Source organism: Sceloporus undulatus, chromosome 3 (assembly GCF_019175285.1).
Source record: "Sceloporus undulatus isolate JIND9_A2432 ecotype Alabama chromosome 3, SceUnd_v1.1, whole genome shotgun sequence".
Taxonomy (NCBI): Eukaryota; Metazoa; Chordata; class Lepidosauria; order Squamata; family Phrynosomatidae; genus Sceloporus; species Sceloporus undulatus.
Genome location: NC_056524.1, coordinates 215,235,803 through 215,249,344, shown reverse-complemented (window position 1 = coordinate 215,249,344; position 13,542 = coordinate 215,235,803). Strand labels below are relative to the sequence as shown.

General features: G+C 39.9%; 1 protein-coding gene across 1 annotated transcript in view; it reads right to left on the bottom strand.

The window, feature by feature from the left end:
• ARHGEF4 (Rho guanine nucleotide exchange factor 4) overlaps positions 1 to 13,542 on the bottom strand; it is a 242,020-nt gene that overhangs the window by 59,874 nt on the left and 168,604 nt on the right. The window contains exon 6 of the mRNA XM_042457315.1: positions 4,941 to 5,074. Within this exon, the coding sequence (XP_042313249.1) occupies positions 4,941 to 5,074 (134 nt within the window). The remainder of the gene's footprint in view (positions 1 to 4,940; positions 5,075 to 13,542) is intronic.

Sequence of the window (13,542 nt, the reverse complement as noted above, 5' to 3'; positions counted from 1 at the left end):
CTTCCATTAATGTAATCCAATCATGAGACTCATTCCACCAGTATTCAGTGAAATGTATGTATTTATTTAATATCCTGCTTTTCTCACCTCCAGTCCCTCTTGCCCTAGAGCTTCATGTCTAATAGTTTTACTGAATCTGGCAAATAGAGAGAGCATAATATATTCTAACAACTTGAGTACAACTTGGTGCTAACTAGGAAATCCAATGAGTTGACTCAAGCCAGAGTGTAAATTTAATGAAGTCATAAAAACAAATTAATTAATTATTTCCATGTTCTAGTATTTCTGCATATTTTAGGTTTCCCCATGGGTGTGCAGTGTCCTATTAAACACAATCTGTTTTGTTTTCACTTCCTAAAGCTATGAGCTGATTGATAGCCCCTCTAGCCTTGCCTTTTTAAATAAAAACATGAAGAATAACCCAGTGAACCCTGAATAAAAACAGGAATCATTACAAATAGCATTTTCATCATGAAGTTATCATGGGGGAATATTCTGAAGCCATCTGAGAGTTCTGTGGGGCCTGCCTCTGAGAAGTATACTGAGCCATGATTACGCATGTCTCAAGCAGGCACATAACACATTTAAGATTAGTTTCCAGAAAAATGAACATTGTTTCCTGTTCTCTCTTGTCCATCTTTTGTCTTGATTCTTGAGAAACAGAATTTTGCTATTCTATAAAAGACCCCTTTATACAAACACATTTTTAAAAAACATTAACTAAATCACACATAAAGCAAGTCAGTTATTTCTATAGGAATTATATCCAAGCAATATATTTAGAAACAGGATTCTTTAAAAAGTAATTTGGCAGCAGAAAGATCATTCTATTTATAATATGTAAATGTAGTAGCATACAAGTTAGCAATAAATATTTTTTATTCTATGTAGAACACATAACATTTCAGTTCTGTATATGTTCCTAACTGGTTTTTTGAAATTAAGAAGATGCAAATGGACACACAAAGAGTCTATTTAGCATGATTGATTATGATGCAACCTATACAGTGTCAGTGTTCACAGTCTTCAGTGCAAATGATTGTTCACTCATATAGTGACCAGAATTCTATTGGTACTTCTAGTAAGACTAGATTACTGTATATACTTATGTATGGGTCTAAAAATTTTAGTCAAAAAATCAACCCAAAAAATCTGGGTCGATTTATTTAAAGGTCAATGTATATACTGTACTTTAACTCTTATCAAAATAGAAACTGTCCTCTTCTATGAGTAGTGAAAGGCAAGAGCTTAGTCCATTCTAGGAGAAATTAAAAGAAGCACCAGCCCCCTCTCCTCCCTCCATTGCTGCTATGCTTCTGGCCTTTTTTAAAGCCCAAGAGAGGAAATGGTGGTGTTTTTTTTGGCATCATTTTTCTTTGCTTTGTCCTTTATATCCTTTGTTACATGTCCTTAAGTTTTACCCTTGACTTATCCACAAATCATATCAAAATCCATAATTTTGACTTTAAAACCTATACATGAGGTTGACTTGTAGTTGAGCACATACAGTATTTGAGTTAGTGGAAATTATCTTGTGTTTACTCACCCTTTAACTATTGATTCAATAGGTCTTCTCTAACTGGGACTAACCAACAAGATTCAGGCCAATGACTGTATAGCTATTTCCTTAGCACTAATCTAATAGAGGATATTCATAGTGAGTTGGTTTAGAAGCATTGTTACATGCCTGAACCATGATCTTAATGCACTGTTTATCAAAAACCCCTCAAGGCAAATCAACTTCACATATCATCATTTCTCTTAAAACACACTTTCTAATCAGTATTTGGAAAGGATGGATAGAGGAAGACAGACTAATGAAATGAACAGACTTCTCCAAGGGTGAAAGAACTATCTTCATGAATTAAAAAGCAAATTTAATCTTAGTTCCTAGATGGCAAGTCCTAAAAGCCTTGAAAGCAATTTTAATAATGAAGTACGCAAAGAGATCTTGCATCACCTTTGAGACTAACTGAAAGACAGAGGTTGGTAGCATGAGCTTTCATAGACTTGAGCCTACTTCCTTGGATGCATTTTAAACTCACACTGCCAGCTTCTGTCTTTCAGTTAGTCTCAAAGGTGATGCAAGATCCCTTTGCATACCGATTTTCCAGACGAACATTATCATGTCTTTGAATTAATAATGAAGGGAACACTTTATAGAGAAAATGTCACTAAGCATTTGGAATGTAGTAGTTTCCCAGGGAATAATCATAATAATTTATTTACTTATTTATTTGATTTACTCATTTATTTATTTATTTATATCCATCTTTCTCTTGAAACAGGGAGATTACAAGATTAGCTTTAATACTTCATGACAATACTTTAAAACTTCATGACATAATATTAAATAATATTAAAACACAATGAAATAAATACATCAATTGAAAGAAACACAGATCCACCCATTAAGATTCTTTCCCTCTGCAAGGACTCAGCTATCAGCTGATGTGTAGCATTAAGCCATCTGAGTTGTGCAGACTTCAGTGTTGCCCCAATAAAGAAGAACATTGGTGCCAGTCTGTTTTTTCACCTGGCTTGTGCCAGAAACAGCACCCTGGCTTGTGGATAATGCAAGGCAGGAAATAGGTGGGGCTAGGTTAGAACCTTGTTAATTTTCATAGATTTCCAGTGGAACATGATATCCTCCTGTGCTGCCTAGTCACAGTTGGAGTGGGGGAGGAAAAACTCTCTTCCAATTACTCCAGTTATGTTTTGAGGGATGGACCCAGCAGAGTGCCTTGGAAGTTCTTGTTCTATCACTGACCTTTGGGGATAGGGTACCTCAGAGTTCCATTATATCTCATATCCTTGTTTACATCTACATGAATCTTCTGAAAGCACTCATCTGGAGTTTCAGGCTAAATAGGTTACCAAGAAATACTTGACATGAGTTTCTACCTCCCACTTCTCTCCACTGGTGCTAGGAGGCTGGGAAAGTCCTACACAGACATCTGGAGTCAGTTTTACATAGATGGGGACAAAAAAAGCCAACACTTAATCTATATAAGACAGAGGATCAGGAGCTAGAGAAACGTTTGACTTGTCTGATCAGTACTGGATAGAGCTGTATTTCCCCTGAAGGACCAGATATGCATCCTTGGAGGTTCCTTTCATCTCAGTGCTGGTGGTGCTACTGACATTTAGGAGTACCTTTTATCTGTTTTAACTGATTCACCAGTTCACTAGAGAAAGCAAATCTTGCCACAGTAGTTTCTGGACTATAGCTCCCATAGCTCCTTATCACTGTCCATGCTGGTTGTGCTTTATGGGACCTGTACCCTGAAACATTTGCATGGTACTAGATTGCCTACCATGCCTTGATTAAGTGACCAGACACTTTACCTTTTTGTTGAACAGATTAGCTTTAACAAAGGCTAAGGAAATGGGAAGAGACATGTCTCTGAAGAGGGGCATACCTTTATTTCCCTTCTCTCTGCTTTTTTCTCAGGGAATGAGTTCATCAAACTATGTGTCTTTATCGAAGCTGTCTGTTTTCAGGATTGGATCAGAGACCAAGGGCTGAGTTGTTCTCTAAAAGATTCCTATAATACAGGTTATTCCTCCTAGGAACTTAACTGGAGATTTGGATCTGTTGGGATACTAAAGCCAAATACTGTACTAGCATCTGTTGAGATACTAATGTAACTTATGCCAAATATATATATGTGTGGGTAAATAAATGGTATACCACAAAGATGCTGTGTCAAGTAATATCATGCACTCCAGAGTTCTAACCACTAAATGAATTGAGATGCAAGATTGTAACTATAACCTTCAGTGTATTCACAGACAAAATAACTTCTGTGTTTACCTTTCTACTCAGAGCAGTTGACATTAATTAAAAAGACACTGGCCTGTTACAGACAGCCAAAATAAAGCTGCTTCGAGTCACAGTGGAGGTATGGTGTTTCAATGATGCATGCGTCCTAAGAGTCCAGAAGTCACACCAAAGCCATGCTCCAGGCTGGAGCGTGGCTTTGGTGCGACTTCTGGACTCTTAGGACGCATGCATCATTGAAACACCATACCTCCACTGTGACTCGAAGCAGCTTTATTTTGGCTGTCTGTAACAGGCCACAGATGTGTAAATTATGATGAACTGGGAGATCTGGAGAGATTCTGGGAGATTCTGGAGATGATTACCGCATACACTCGACTGTAAGTTGACTCATGTAAAAGTTGAAGGCAGGTTTTGGGGCCAAAATTATGGATTTTGCCATGACCCATAGATAGGTCGAGGGTAAAACTTGGAGTCTCCTTCAGTGTGTGTGCGTGTGTGTGGCAAGAGGGACTCTCACTGAGGCTTTTTGCTTCAGCTTTTAGCTTTCATTTCAGCCTTCAGACAGAGAGGCACACAGGCAGGAGAGGGACTCTTAAACAAACAGAAGTATCAGTCAATCACCCAAGACTCTTTCTGCTTGGCTCAAGAAAGAAAGTGCATGGGAAAATCTGAAAGAGCTGCTGTCACATTACCATAGTGACCTGTAAATAAATTGACTTGGGATTTTGGAGTCAACTTTTGGGCATAATTTTTTAGATTTATAGATGAGTATATACAGTAATCTGCATTGGACTAGCCATCTTATCTGAACATTTCAGTTCATCTCCACAATTCCTTATACACCTAAAAATGTGCAAAATGGGTTTTCAAAACACTTATGTGCTTGCCCCAAATAAATTCCCTCACAAGGTCTGCTCACTGCAATTTTAAATAATGGGGACGAGAACACATAAATGAGATGTTTGAAAATGAGCCCTGAATTCTACATGGTATGCTTAATTACATTTTGTAATTAAGTAATGTCTCCTAGCCTAGCTGCTGCTAATCATGATGGTTTCATTGGTGTTAGTAGCAATGTTTGCTGTTTTTAAAACTGTTTTTCTTAAAATGAGCCTTGTATTTTATTTTCATTAAGCATCCACACTTATAGTACCTCATTAATGGCAAGTTGTTCTCCGCCGCCACCAGGATGGCCATAACGATGACTGGAACTTCGGAAGTCATCATACAAGTCCTCTTCACTTCCCACATCGTCACTAGATTTTTCCAGTGATCCATCAGCGATTACTAAAATGACAAAAACATTTTTTAATGGATTAGGGCCAAATCCAAAATGCAAGGAAGCAGAGTGGTCAATGTTAATGGAAATATATGGAAGTTGAATCTCCCTTATCTGCAATTCTGAAATATTCAAAAAACAAAAATATTTTTCATGGGTGGCTGAGATAGTGACACATTTGCTTTCTGATGGTTCACTGCACACAAACTTTGTTTCATGCACAAAATTATTTTAAAATATTGTATAAAATTACCTTCAGGCTATGTGTACAAGGTATACACCATTCCCTCCACATTTGCAGCTTTGACTTTTGTGGATTTGATTATTCATGGATTTTATTAATATGTTCTCTCTAGGAATATCTAGGTTCTCCAGAGCAACTTTAACCAAAAGTCACACTGAAGGACCCAGAGATTCCTTGAGAGAACACTTCACTAGGCATTTGTACCTCCTCCAGCACAATTATATGGTCAATGTCTGACAGATGTTGCACTGGAGGACCTAAAGATTCCTAGAGAAGTGTTTTCTCAGGTAAAAACATAGTGTTTCTGTTATTTGCATTTTTTTTCACATTCATGGGGGTCCTGTGCCCCTAACCCCAGCAAACACGGAAGGACAAGTGTATATAGAATATAAATTACTTTTGTGTTTAGATTTGGGTCCCATCTCCAAGATATCTTATCATGTACATGTATGCAAATACAGGTATTCCAAGATTTTAAAAAATTCTAAATCCAAAACATCTCTGGTTCCAAGTATTTCAGATAAGGAAAACTCAACCTGTACTGTCATGATAGGTTTAAAAGAAAAGAGCTATAATTTTTTAAAATGTGTAACAAACTATACCACTGGCTGTGAAGTCAAATCAACATTCATGGATCAGACTCAGTCTACAAAAGCTTACACTAAAACTTTGTTTCTTCTCAATTAGTCACAAAAGTGCTGCAATGTCCCTTTGCATACTGATCTGGACTAAGATGGCTATGTCACTGAATTCTACAATGCAGCACGATTATCAGCTATCTTACCTCTACATATCTTGTTAAGTACTTGTAAAGTACATTCTTATTCATCATACCAGTCTGTAAGTTATACTGTATGGTGCTGTGTTAAAAATACATTAGACAATGTAGTGAAATTATTAAGAGTATAAATTGAGAGTCATGAAGTCTCTAGTTTATTCAAGACAGTAACTTAATTTCTGGCTGGCCTTATCCATAGTCCAAGACTACATTTCAGTGTCAGTGCCCACCAACAAATGTTTATTCTCTGTTGGCTCTATATCTCTTAACCCAATGCTTCTCAGCTATGGTGTCACTACAGTTGGTGTCACACCAGTGTTGTCACCCACAGTATTGAGGCCTCCAGGGCAATGGTTGCTCAGGGCCACAGTGGAAGAGAAAGGCTCCAGTCTACTTCCTGGCAACAGCTGGTGGATCATGGCACCTGAAGGGACTGTCTGTGTTTCAGGATGTTTTCGTCTAACTACCTTATTCACAAGTTCCGGAGGACTCCAGGTGCCATTCAGAGACAGGAGAGGCCTCTGGGATTTTGCTGTAGCACAATGACAGCATCCTGGCCAGCCTGCTTGCCAGCTCTGAGTGGGTGGACTGGGTCCTTCCCAGGACCTTCCATCTCCGGGAGTCCTGGTCTACCTGTGGAGACATGTGGCAGTACACTCCACACTGGAAAGCACACACCCTTCTCTGAGGTGTCAGCCAATGTGGTCCAAATACCTCACATTCCTGTAGAAAGGCAGATGTTTCTCAGGCTATATGATATTAAGGAATGGCAATCTCCCCCCCCCCCCAATGTGCTAGGGACTGGAACCAATTTTTGTGCCCATCAGTTACCACTGTTTCTTTCTTTCTCGTAGCTGGTAGTTCTCAGATCAGCACCAGGCTATGGATCACCACTTTGAATAGACTTTTCCTACCCAAAAGCCATCATTTTATCTCACAAGTCACCATTTTGTACTATGGGCAATCATTCTCTCACTAGCTTGAGCTCATAGAGTCTGAGGGGTTTAGATGTAAATCTTACATGAGGTCTGCCTACTCACGAATTAGGTCAAAACCTTAGGAACAACAGAAGTCAAACCAAGCTATTCAAGCTTTTGATAACATAAATGATTGCCAGGTGATTGCGGCTTTTTAGTCTGAAATGTTTCCTTTCAGGCTGTTCCCTTTTCAACACGACACTTTATTGTTTTGTCAAATGTTTCCTTCATACTTTTTCTTTACAGACCGCCTCTGCCTGTTCCCATTACTGAACGCTATAATTTTCAGCTTGAAGACAAATGTTTCCCGTCATCTTTAAAGTTTTTTTTTATTCCCCTCACCTCAGTTGCTATATGATTTGCACTTAGATGAAAAAAAGAAAAGTTACAGCCTGTGTTGAGACGTGTTCCATTTCTTCTAAGCTCCCTTGTTACTTATGTATCTTTGCCTAATACACATTTGTTTGCCTAGCTTAACTCTTGCTGGGGGATCAGCTGCATCAGTTTTTCAGGCCATCTTGCAAAATGTTATTTTACCCTGTAAGAACTGCTCAAGCTTAGCAAAAGAAAGCAGCAGTGGCAGGTTTCTGCCAACTGTTCTGCTGCTTGCGGCAACACCAAAGCAGAGGCTCAAATGCCATGATGAAAATAAGTGAAAAGGAAGGATTCTTCCCCCTTTGCTATAATATAAATTAGAACATCCAAAATGTCAAGGGCCTGCTGGAAGGGAAAAAATGTACACGGAAAAGCCTGCAGATTTATTTTCAAATGCTCAGAAATAAGAACCTTATGCTCCTAACAATTATCCATGGATCTACAGCAAGGGTGGGCAAAGTGTGGCCCATGGGCCACATGCAACTCTTGGCACTTGTAAGAGCAGCCCACAAAGTCTCCATGAAGCCTCCTAAATTTCCCAGACACCCAATTTCTTTTAAAGCAAAAAATTAATGGGGGAGGGGCACTTTTTCACCCCCAAACCAGCCCAAAGCCCCTGAACTGCCCAAACTGTGGTTTACTTCACCCAACCCCCTAGTTATCCACCCCGATCAAGGCCAACAAGTAGGAGAACACTGTTCTTTGACTGGGGTGAGAATAATAATAATAATAAAAATAGGATTTATTTATATGCCACCCAATCACTGGGAATCCGGGCGGCTTACAACAGAGGGGATGGTTCCCTGCCCTCAGGCTTACAATCTAAAAAGACACGACACAAAAGGAGAAGGGAATGGTGAGGGGGGGAGAGGATCAGGTCCAGCATTCTTCTCTCCATCTGAGGCCTGGACCAAGGCAGATGGACCGGAGGGAGGGCTCTTCTTCTTCAGGCTAGCCCTGATGGAGCTGGGCCAGCCTACTCTCCCCCTCATAGGCCAAAAGATGGCTGTTAAGGAGGGAGGAGCCTCTTTCTTTCTATTTCACAGTAAAATAGGGCCCAGAAGCCCCAGCCAGCAGAGATAATGGGGAAGAATGCTGGAAGCTGCATTTCAACAACATATGGAGGGCCACATGATACTGGCCCCTGCACTAAAGTCAGTGACAAAATTTCAGTTTTTCTCAGTGAGTCAGGAATTTCACACCTTTTTGACAGCAGAAACATTTTAAAAAGCAAAAATATACAGTAGCTGCCCCATATCCATTGATTTTTTTCATCCACAGAGTCAAGCATCCATGGCTTGAAAATATTATAAAAAATATATAAATCACACAAAACATACCTTGATTTTGGCACTGTATGTAAGGGGCCCTATTTCACTGTGCCACTGTATTTAATGGGACTTGAGCATCCATGGATTTTGATATCAACGGGGGGGGGGGGGGGGGGGGCTAGAACCAAAACCCAGCACATACCAAGGGCCTACTGTATAAGCTCAAATCAAAACCAGTAGTTTTTCATTAGTTTCACAAGCATTAGTTCTAGAGAATTCCTTTGATTTTATAGCAAAAATAATTTATTTGCATCTTCTCTGTTGAACTGTGTTCAAGGCAGATCTTAGAAAAGTTACTTTGTTGGATTATAAATCCCAGAATCCTGCAGCTATTCTAGCCACTAGTGAGGGATTCTGCAAAACTGTAATCCAAAAAAAGTAACTTTTCCAGATTTTGGTGGGGGGGGGGGGTTAATTTCTTAACAGGTTATTTAAACATCAAGATACTGAACTTCCTATTATGGTTGTTTCTCCTAGAATAAATCACGCCAGTGTTCTTTAAAGTGTTTCTTTTGCCCTTTAGACTATTTTTAGCCACTTTACAAAGCTCTCTCAGAGAAGCATACAAAGAAAAGCATGGTGGTCAGATACAAGACATAACAGCCACAGGAGCAGCATTAGAAATACTATGCAAAGCTGTTTTGACCACACAAGCCAATTACAAATTCATTTGAAGGAGGATTTAAAGAGAAAGGTCATACCTGTTGACTTAAATGCCTGCACAGAAAGGATTATTAGTCATTAGTTATATATCATCAAGAAGGAAGTGCCACAGTGCTGGAGCCAACACTAAGATGGCTCTATCCCCAGTGCATGACAACCTGACAAATCTTAAAGGCAAGGAGTAGAGCAGAACCTCTGTCTGAGATTGTAGCATTACAAGCAACATTGTATGAGTGACAAATCGGAAGCTTCCAAATTGGAAAAAATGGCCACCAAAGCAACTTACAGGGCCCAAATTCAGCCCTGAAAGCAATGGGAAGCCGTTTTGACAGAAAAGGCAGTGCAATAAAATCAGCTTAACTTCCGAATTTGAGCCAAATTTGGAAGAGGTAAGTCAGGCACCAGAGGCGGGGGCGATAAGCTCCTAAATGGCCAATTAAGTGGTCATGAGTACCTACACTTAAGAATTTTCCACTATGAAAAGAGATATCTTCCTATCAATGTGGAGTCCAAGTTTCCATGGGCCTTTCTCCCAGTGGGGGTCCTTTCTAAAACACACTCACTGTCCACCCCTGCTATCACTATTAGTTGTTCACTTGCCATCCTGCACTCTCTGGGCCTAATCTGCACATGTCTCCAGGGAGGCAAAAACAGGATGCTATTCCATCTGTCCATTCTTGTCATAGCTTGCATGTGGAGGGAGCAGATGAACAGCAACACCAGGAAGAGAAGAAGCAGAATCAAGCAGCTCCAGGGCCCAGGAATGGGCCTATTTGCTGAGCAGGTTGTCTTGGCAGGATGCCCCCAATACAGGACTTGATTTCTATGTAGCTAGGGATCCCAGATCTCAGGGCCTAGCCCTTCTTTCTCCAGTTCTTATAGCAAGGGGGGAGGGGGAGGAATATCAGGATGAGAGCACTGCCTTCAAATGTGTTTGTATGTATCTATTCAATAAATATTTGTATATACATGTTTGAGTGGTGTGTGTGTGTGGGTGTGTGCCATACTCACATGCATTTTGTGTGTTTGTGTGTGTGTATTAGGCTGAGATCTTGCATCAAACATGTAGCCATCATGTTACTGCTATGTTTTATTTCCCTATTCAACCCCTGAAACCTAGGGATCAAGCAGACAGGCACCATGGCAACCACATAGCCTAGTCTTAAAGCAGGCCACTATAGCAACCACAAATGGGCCGCTGGCAAGGAGCACTTTTTCCATGCATCTTTTTCTGGCGGCCCAAGAATGACTTCCGAGCGATCCGGGGGCATGTGTTGTCTACACGCCATACTCCCACAGCGGCCGGAAGCCACTCTTTTTTGCCTGTGTGTTTTCGGCAACCATCCAGTCAATCATCCGGACTGACAGAAGTCTGTTCTGCTTGTGAATGGGGCACTATAGGATGACTTCACCAGTGAGGGATGCTGTGAGGAATAAAGGCAGTCCCTGTTAGGGTCTGATGAAACTCTTCATCACAGCCTTGCTCACCAGTGGGAGGGGGCTGTTCCCATCATCTTGCAATAGCCATTCATGAGCAGGACAGACCTTCATCACTCCAAAGTGCTTTAAGGTGGGTTTCAGGGTTATTTGCAGTCATGGCAAGAGTGCCATGATCAGAAATGAAAATACGAAGCTGTTACAGTGTCTTGGGTCTAACGTATGATATCCTAAGTCTAACCTACAGTGTTATAATTGGCTAACAGGATGTCAGATGTAATTTTTGTTTATTTGAATGGCATTCTTTGAGCAGCTGTAGTTGGTAATAATGGATAATGGTTAATGATATAACCAGGGCTTCTCCTTATAACAACATGCTTGTGGCATCACAAAGGCACACCCCCTGTGACATCATAAGTGGTCATCTCTAGATCTCAGGTTTTGACCCTGACTTGGCAGGGGTGTGTGTGTGTGTGTGTGTGTGTGTGTGTGTGTGTGTGTGTGTGTAGAGAGAGAGAGCTGTCTCTTCTCTGGGCCTGAACAAACTTGTTTAAGAACAAAATCTCACCTTGCCCATTATATACATTGTACTAAGTATGTGTCCCACTTTAACACCTCTTTAGGTTTTCAGAGAATCCAAATGTTGATATTGAGTGTGGAAGAAGAGCACAACATCTGAAAGATGATGGGGAAATGTGATGTTTATGTGGGATTCTGAATTTTTCCAAAGTGTTTCTTACTCTCCACGCATGTACACACTCAGCCTTCTTCAAGATGTTGCTTTTAATTATCCTGTATTTGAGAGCCATGTATCTCTAAACATAAAAGACCAGAGAAATATTTTTCACAATACCTGACAGGAGATATTCTAGTCTGGAGCCAAAATACCTTTTCAATTTGGGGGGAAATAGCAGCAATGGAGGGGGTGGTACAAAGAGGTTTCTGTTTTTTCTTCACAGTTGTCTTCAAGACCTCACTGCTCCTTCGTGCTATACTGCCTCAGCCCATTAAAGGGAAGGCTCACTTGTCATGATGAAGCAGACTGGGTGGTAACCATAACAGTCTGTTCCCAAATATCCACTCAAGGCCTAAATATAGGCATCTTTTATCTTTCCGTCTCTTTTTTCCACTGTACAACATAAGTTCCTACAAATGATACTGAGATTGAATGACAACAATTCAGCTCTGTGTTTTTTCACTTATCTCAGGAATGTATATGTTTCAGTGTGTCATTATGGCCTGGAGCCCCCTTTGAAATTTGCTCTTGCTAGCTCTAATCTGAACAACAGCCCTTAGCATTATAGCACACATGCAAAAAGCCCCCAAACAACCAAGGATAAAAAGTTAATGTCCCTCACCCCTCACACTGTGATCCTGATTCAGATCCATCCATTACACATGTGCACAAACACACACATGCACAAATACACATGTGGTACTTGCTTTTCATAAAAGAAAATTATGTGAGGAATCTGAAGCATGAGTTCAAATGCCTTATTGATGCAACATGGCTCTAAGGAAAGGAAAGTTGGCCTTGAGGAGATTTAGTGAACAGAGTGTGCTTTCCAATGAAGAGCTGACATTTCTACATTCTCTGCATGTAGCCCACTGTAATCTGAACAACAGAGATGAAACTGCTAAGTATCTAAGGAATCCTTTACCATACTCCTACTTGAGTGATAGTGTCCTACTAACACTACAGTGAGTATGTTACATCCCACTTGTTCTATGGTTCTGTTCACCTGCAATTCCCCTATGTGACATTTGCTAATGCATTCTTTCCTAATAATAATAATAATAATAATAATAATAATGTTTATTTATAATGGCCCTTCCACCAAAAGTCGGTACAGACAATAAAAAATGAATGATAAAATGCCACATTATAAAATGCTAAAATACTGAAATATTAAAATAATATACTAATATGCTAAAAACAAAAACAAACAAACTCTGCCTTGTTCATCAGTGTATGTATTCCTTCTCTATAACCATTTTCCTCCTTTGGAATTGGTGTGTGTGTGTATGTTTTATTTTGGAGGAGGTAATGTTGGCTGTACTTTTTCATTTATACACAAACACTAACACAAAATAGGAGTTGTGCTATAGACAACAAACTGACGGGGTATTAATTTTTAAAAAACAGGATTCATGTCACTCAGAGGTCTGCAAGACACATGGTTTTATTGGGCACTACAGGTATGCTAGTGTTGGCACAGTCATATTTAAAGTGTTTATCAAAACAAAAACAAAACCTCTACCATACTGGTGGAAAAAACAATGGCTGGGACACTGGAACTTGGAAATTTAACAATTTGTCCCAGTGGGAATTCATACATGGAAGAGATTTTAAAGCATAATATCTAGTTTCTGTTTTATCAGCCATTAAATTTAGCACACAGTATCTCCAGAGCGAAGTGCTGAATGGGACAAGGGACCGGATTTAGTGCAGACTGCATAAGTTACTCCTGCTGTTTACAGGAATAAATAACACAAAAATCATATGTTGGACACACATATGGGATACTTCTAATGAAAACAGACAGTTAACATGTCGATTTTGAGACGTGGGATTTTCCTGTTTCCTGTACCCAGCAGGTGTTACAATGATGAAAGCAAAACATTTTGCTTAAAAAAAAAACTCAATTGTTTTTTGCAATGTCTGCTTCTC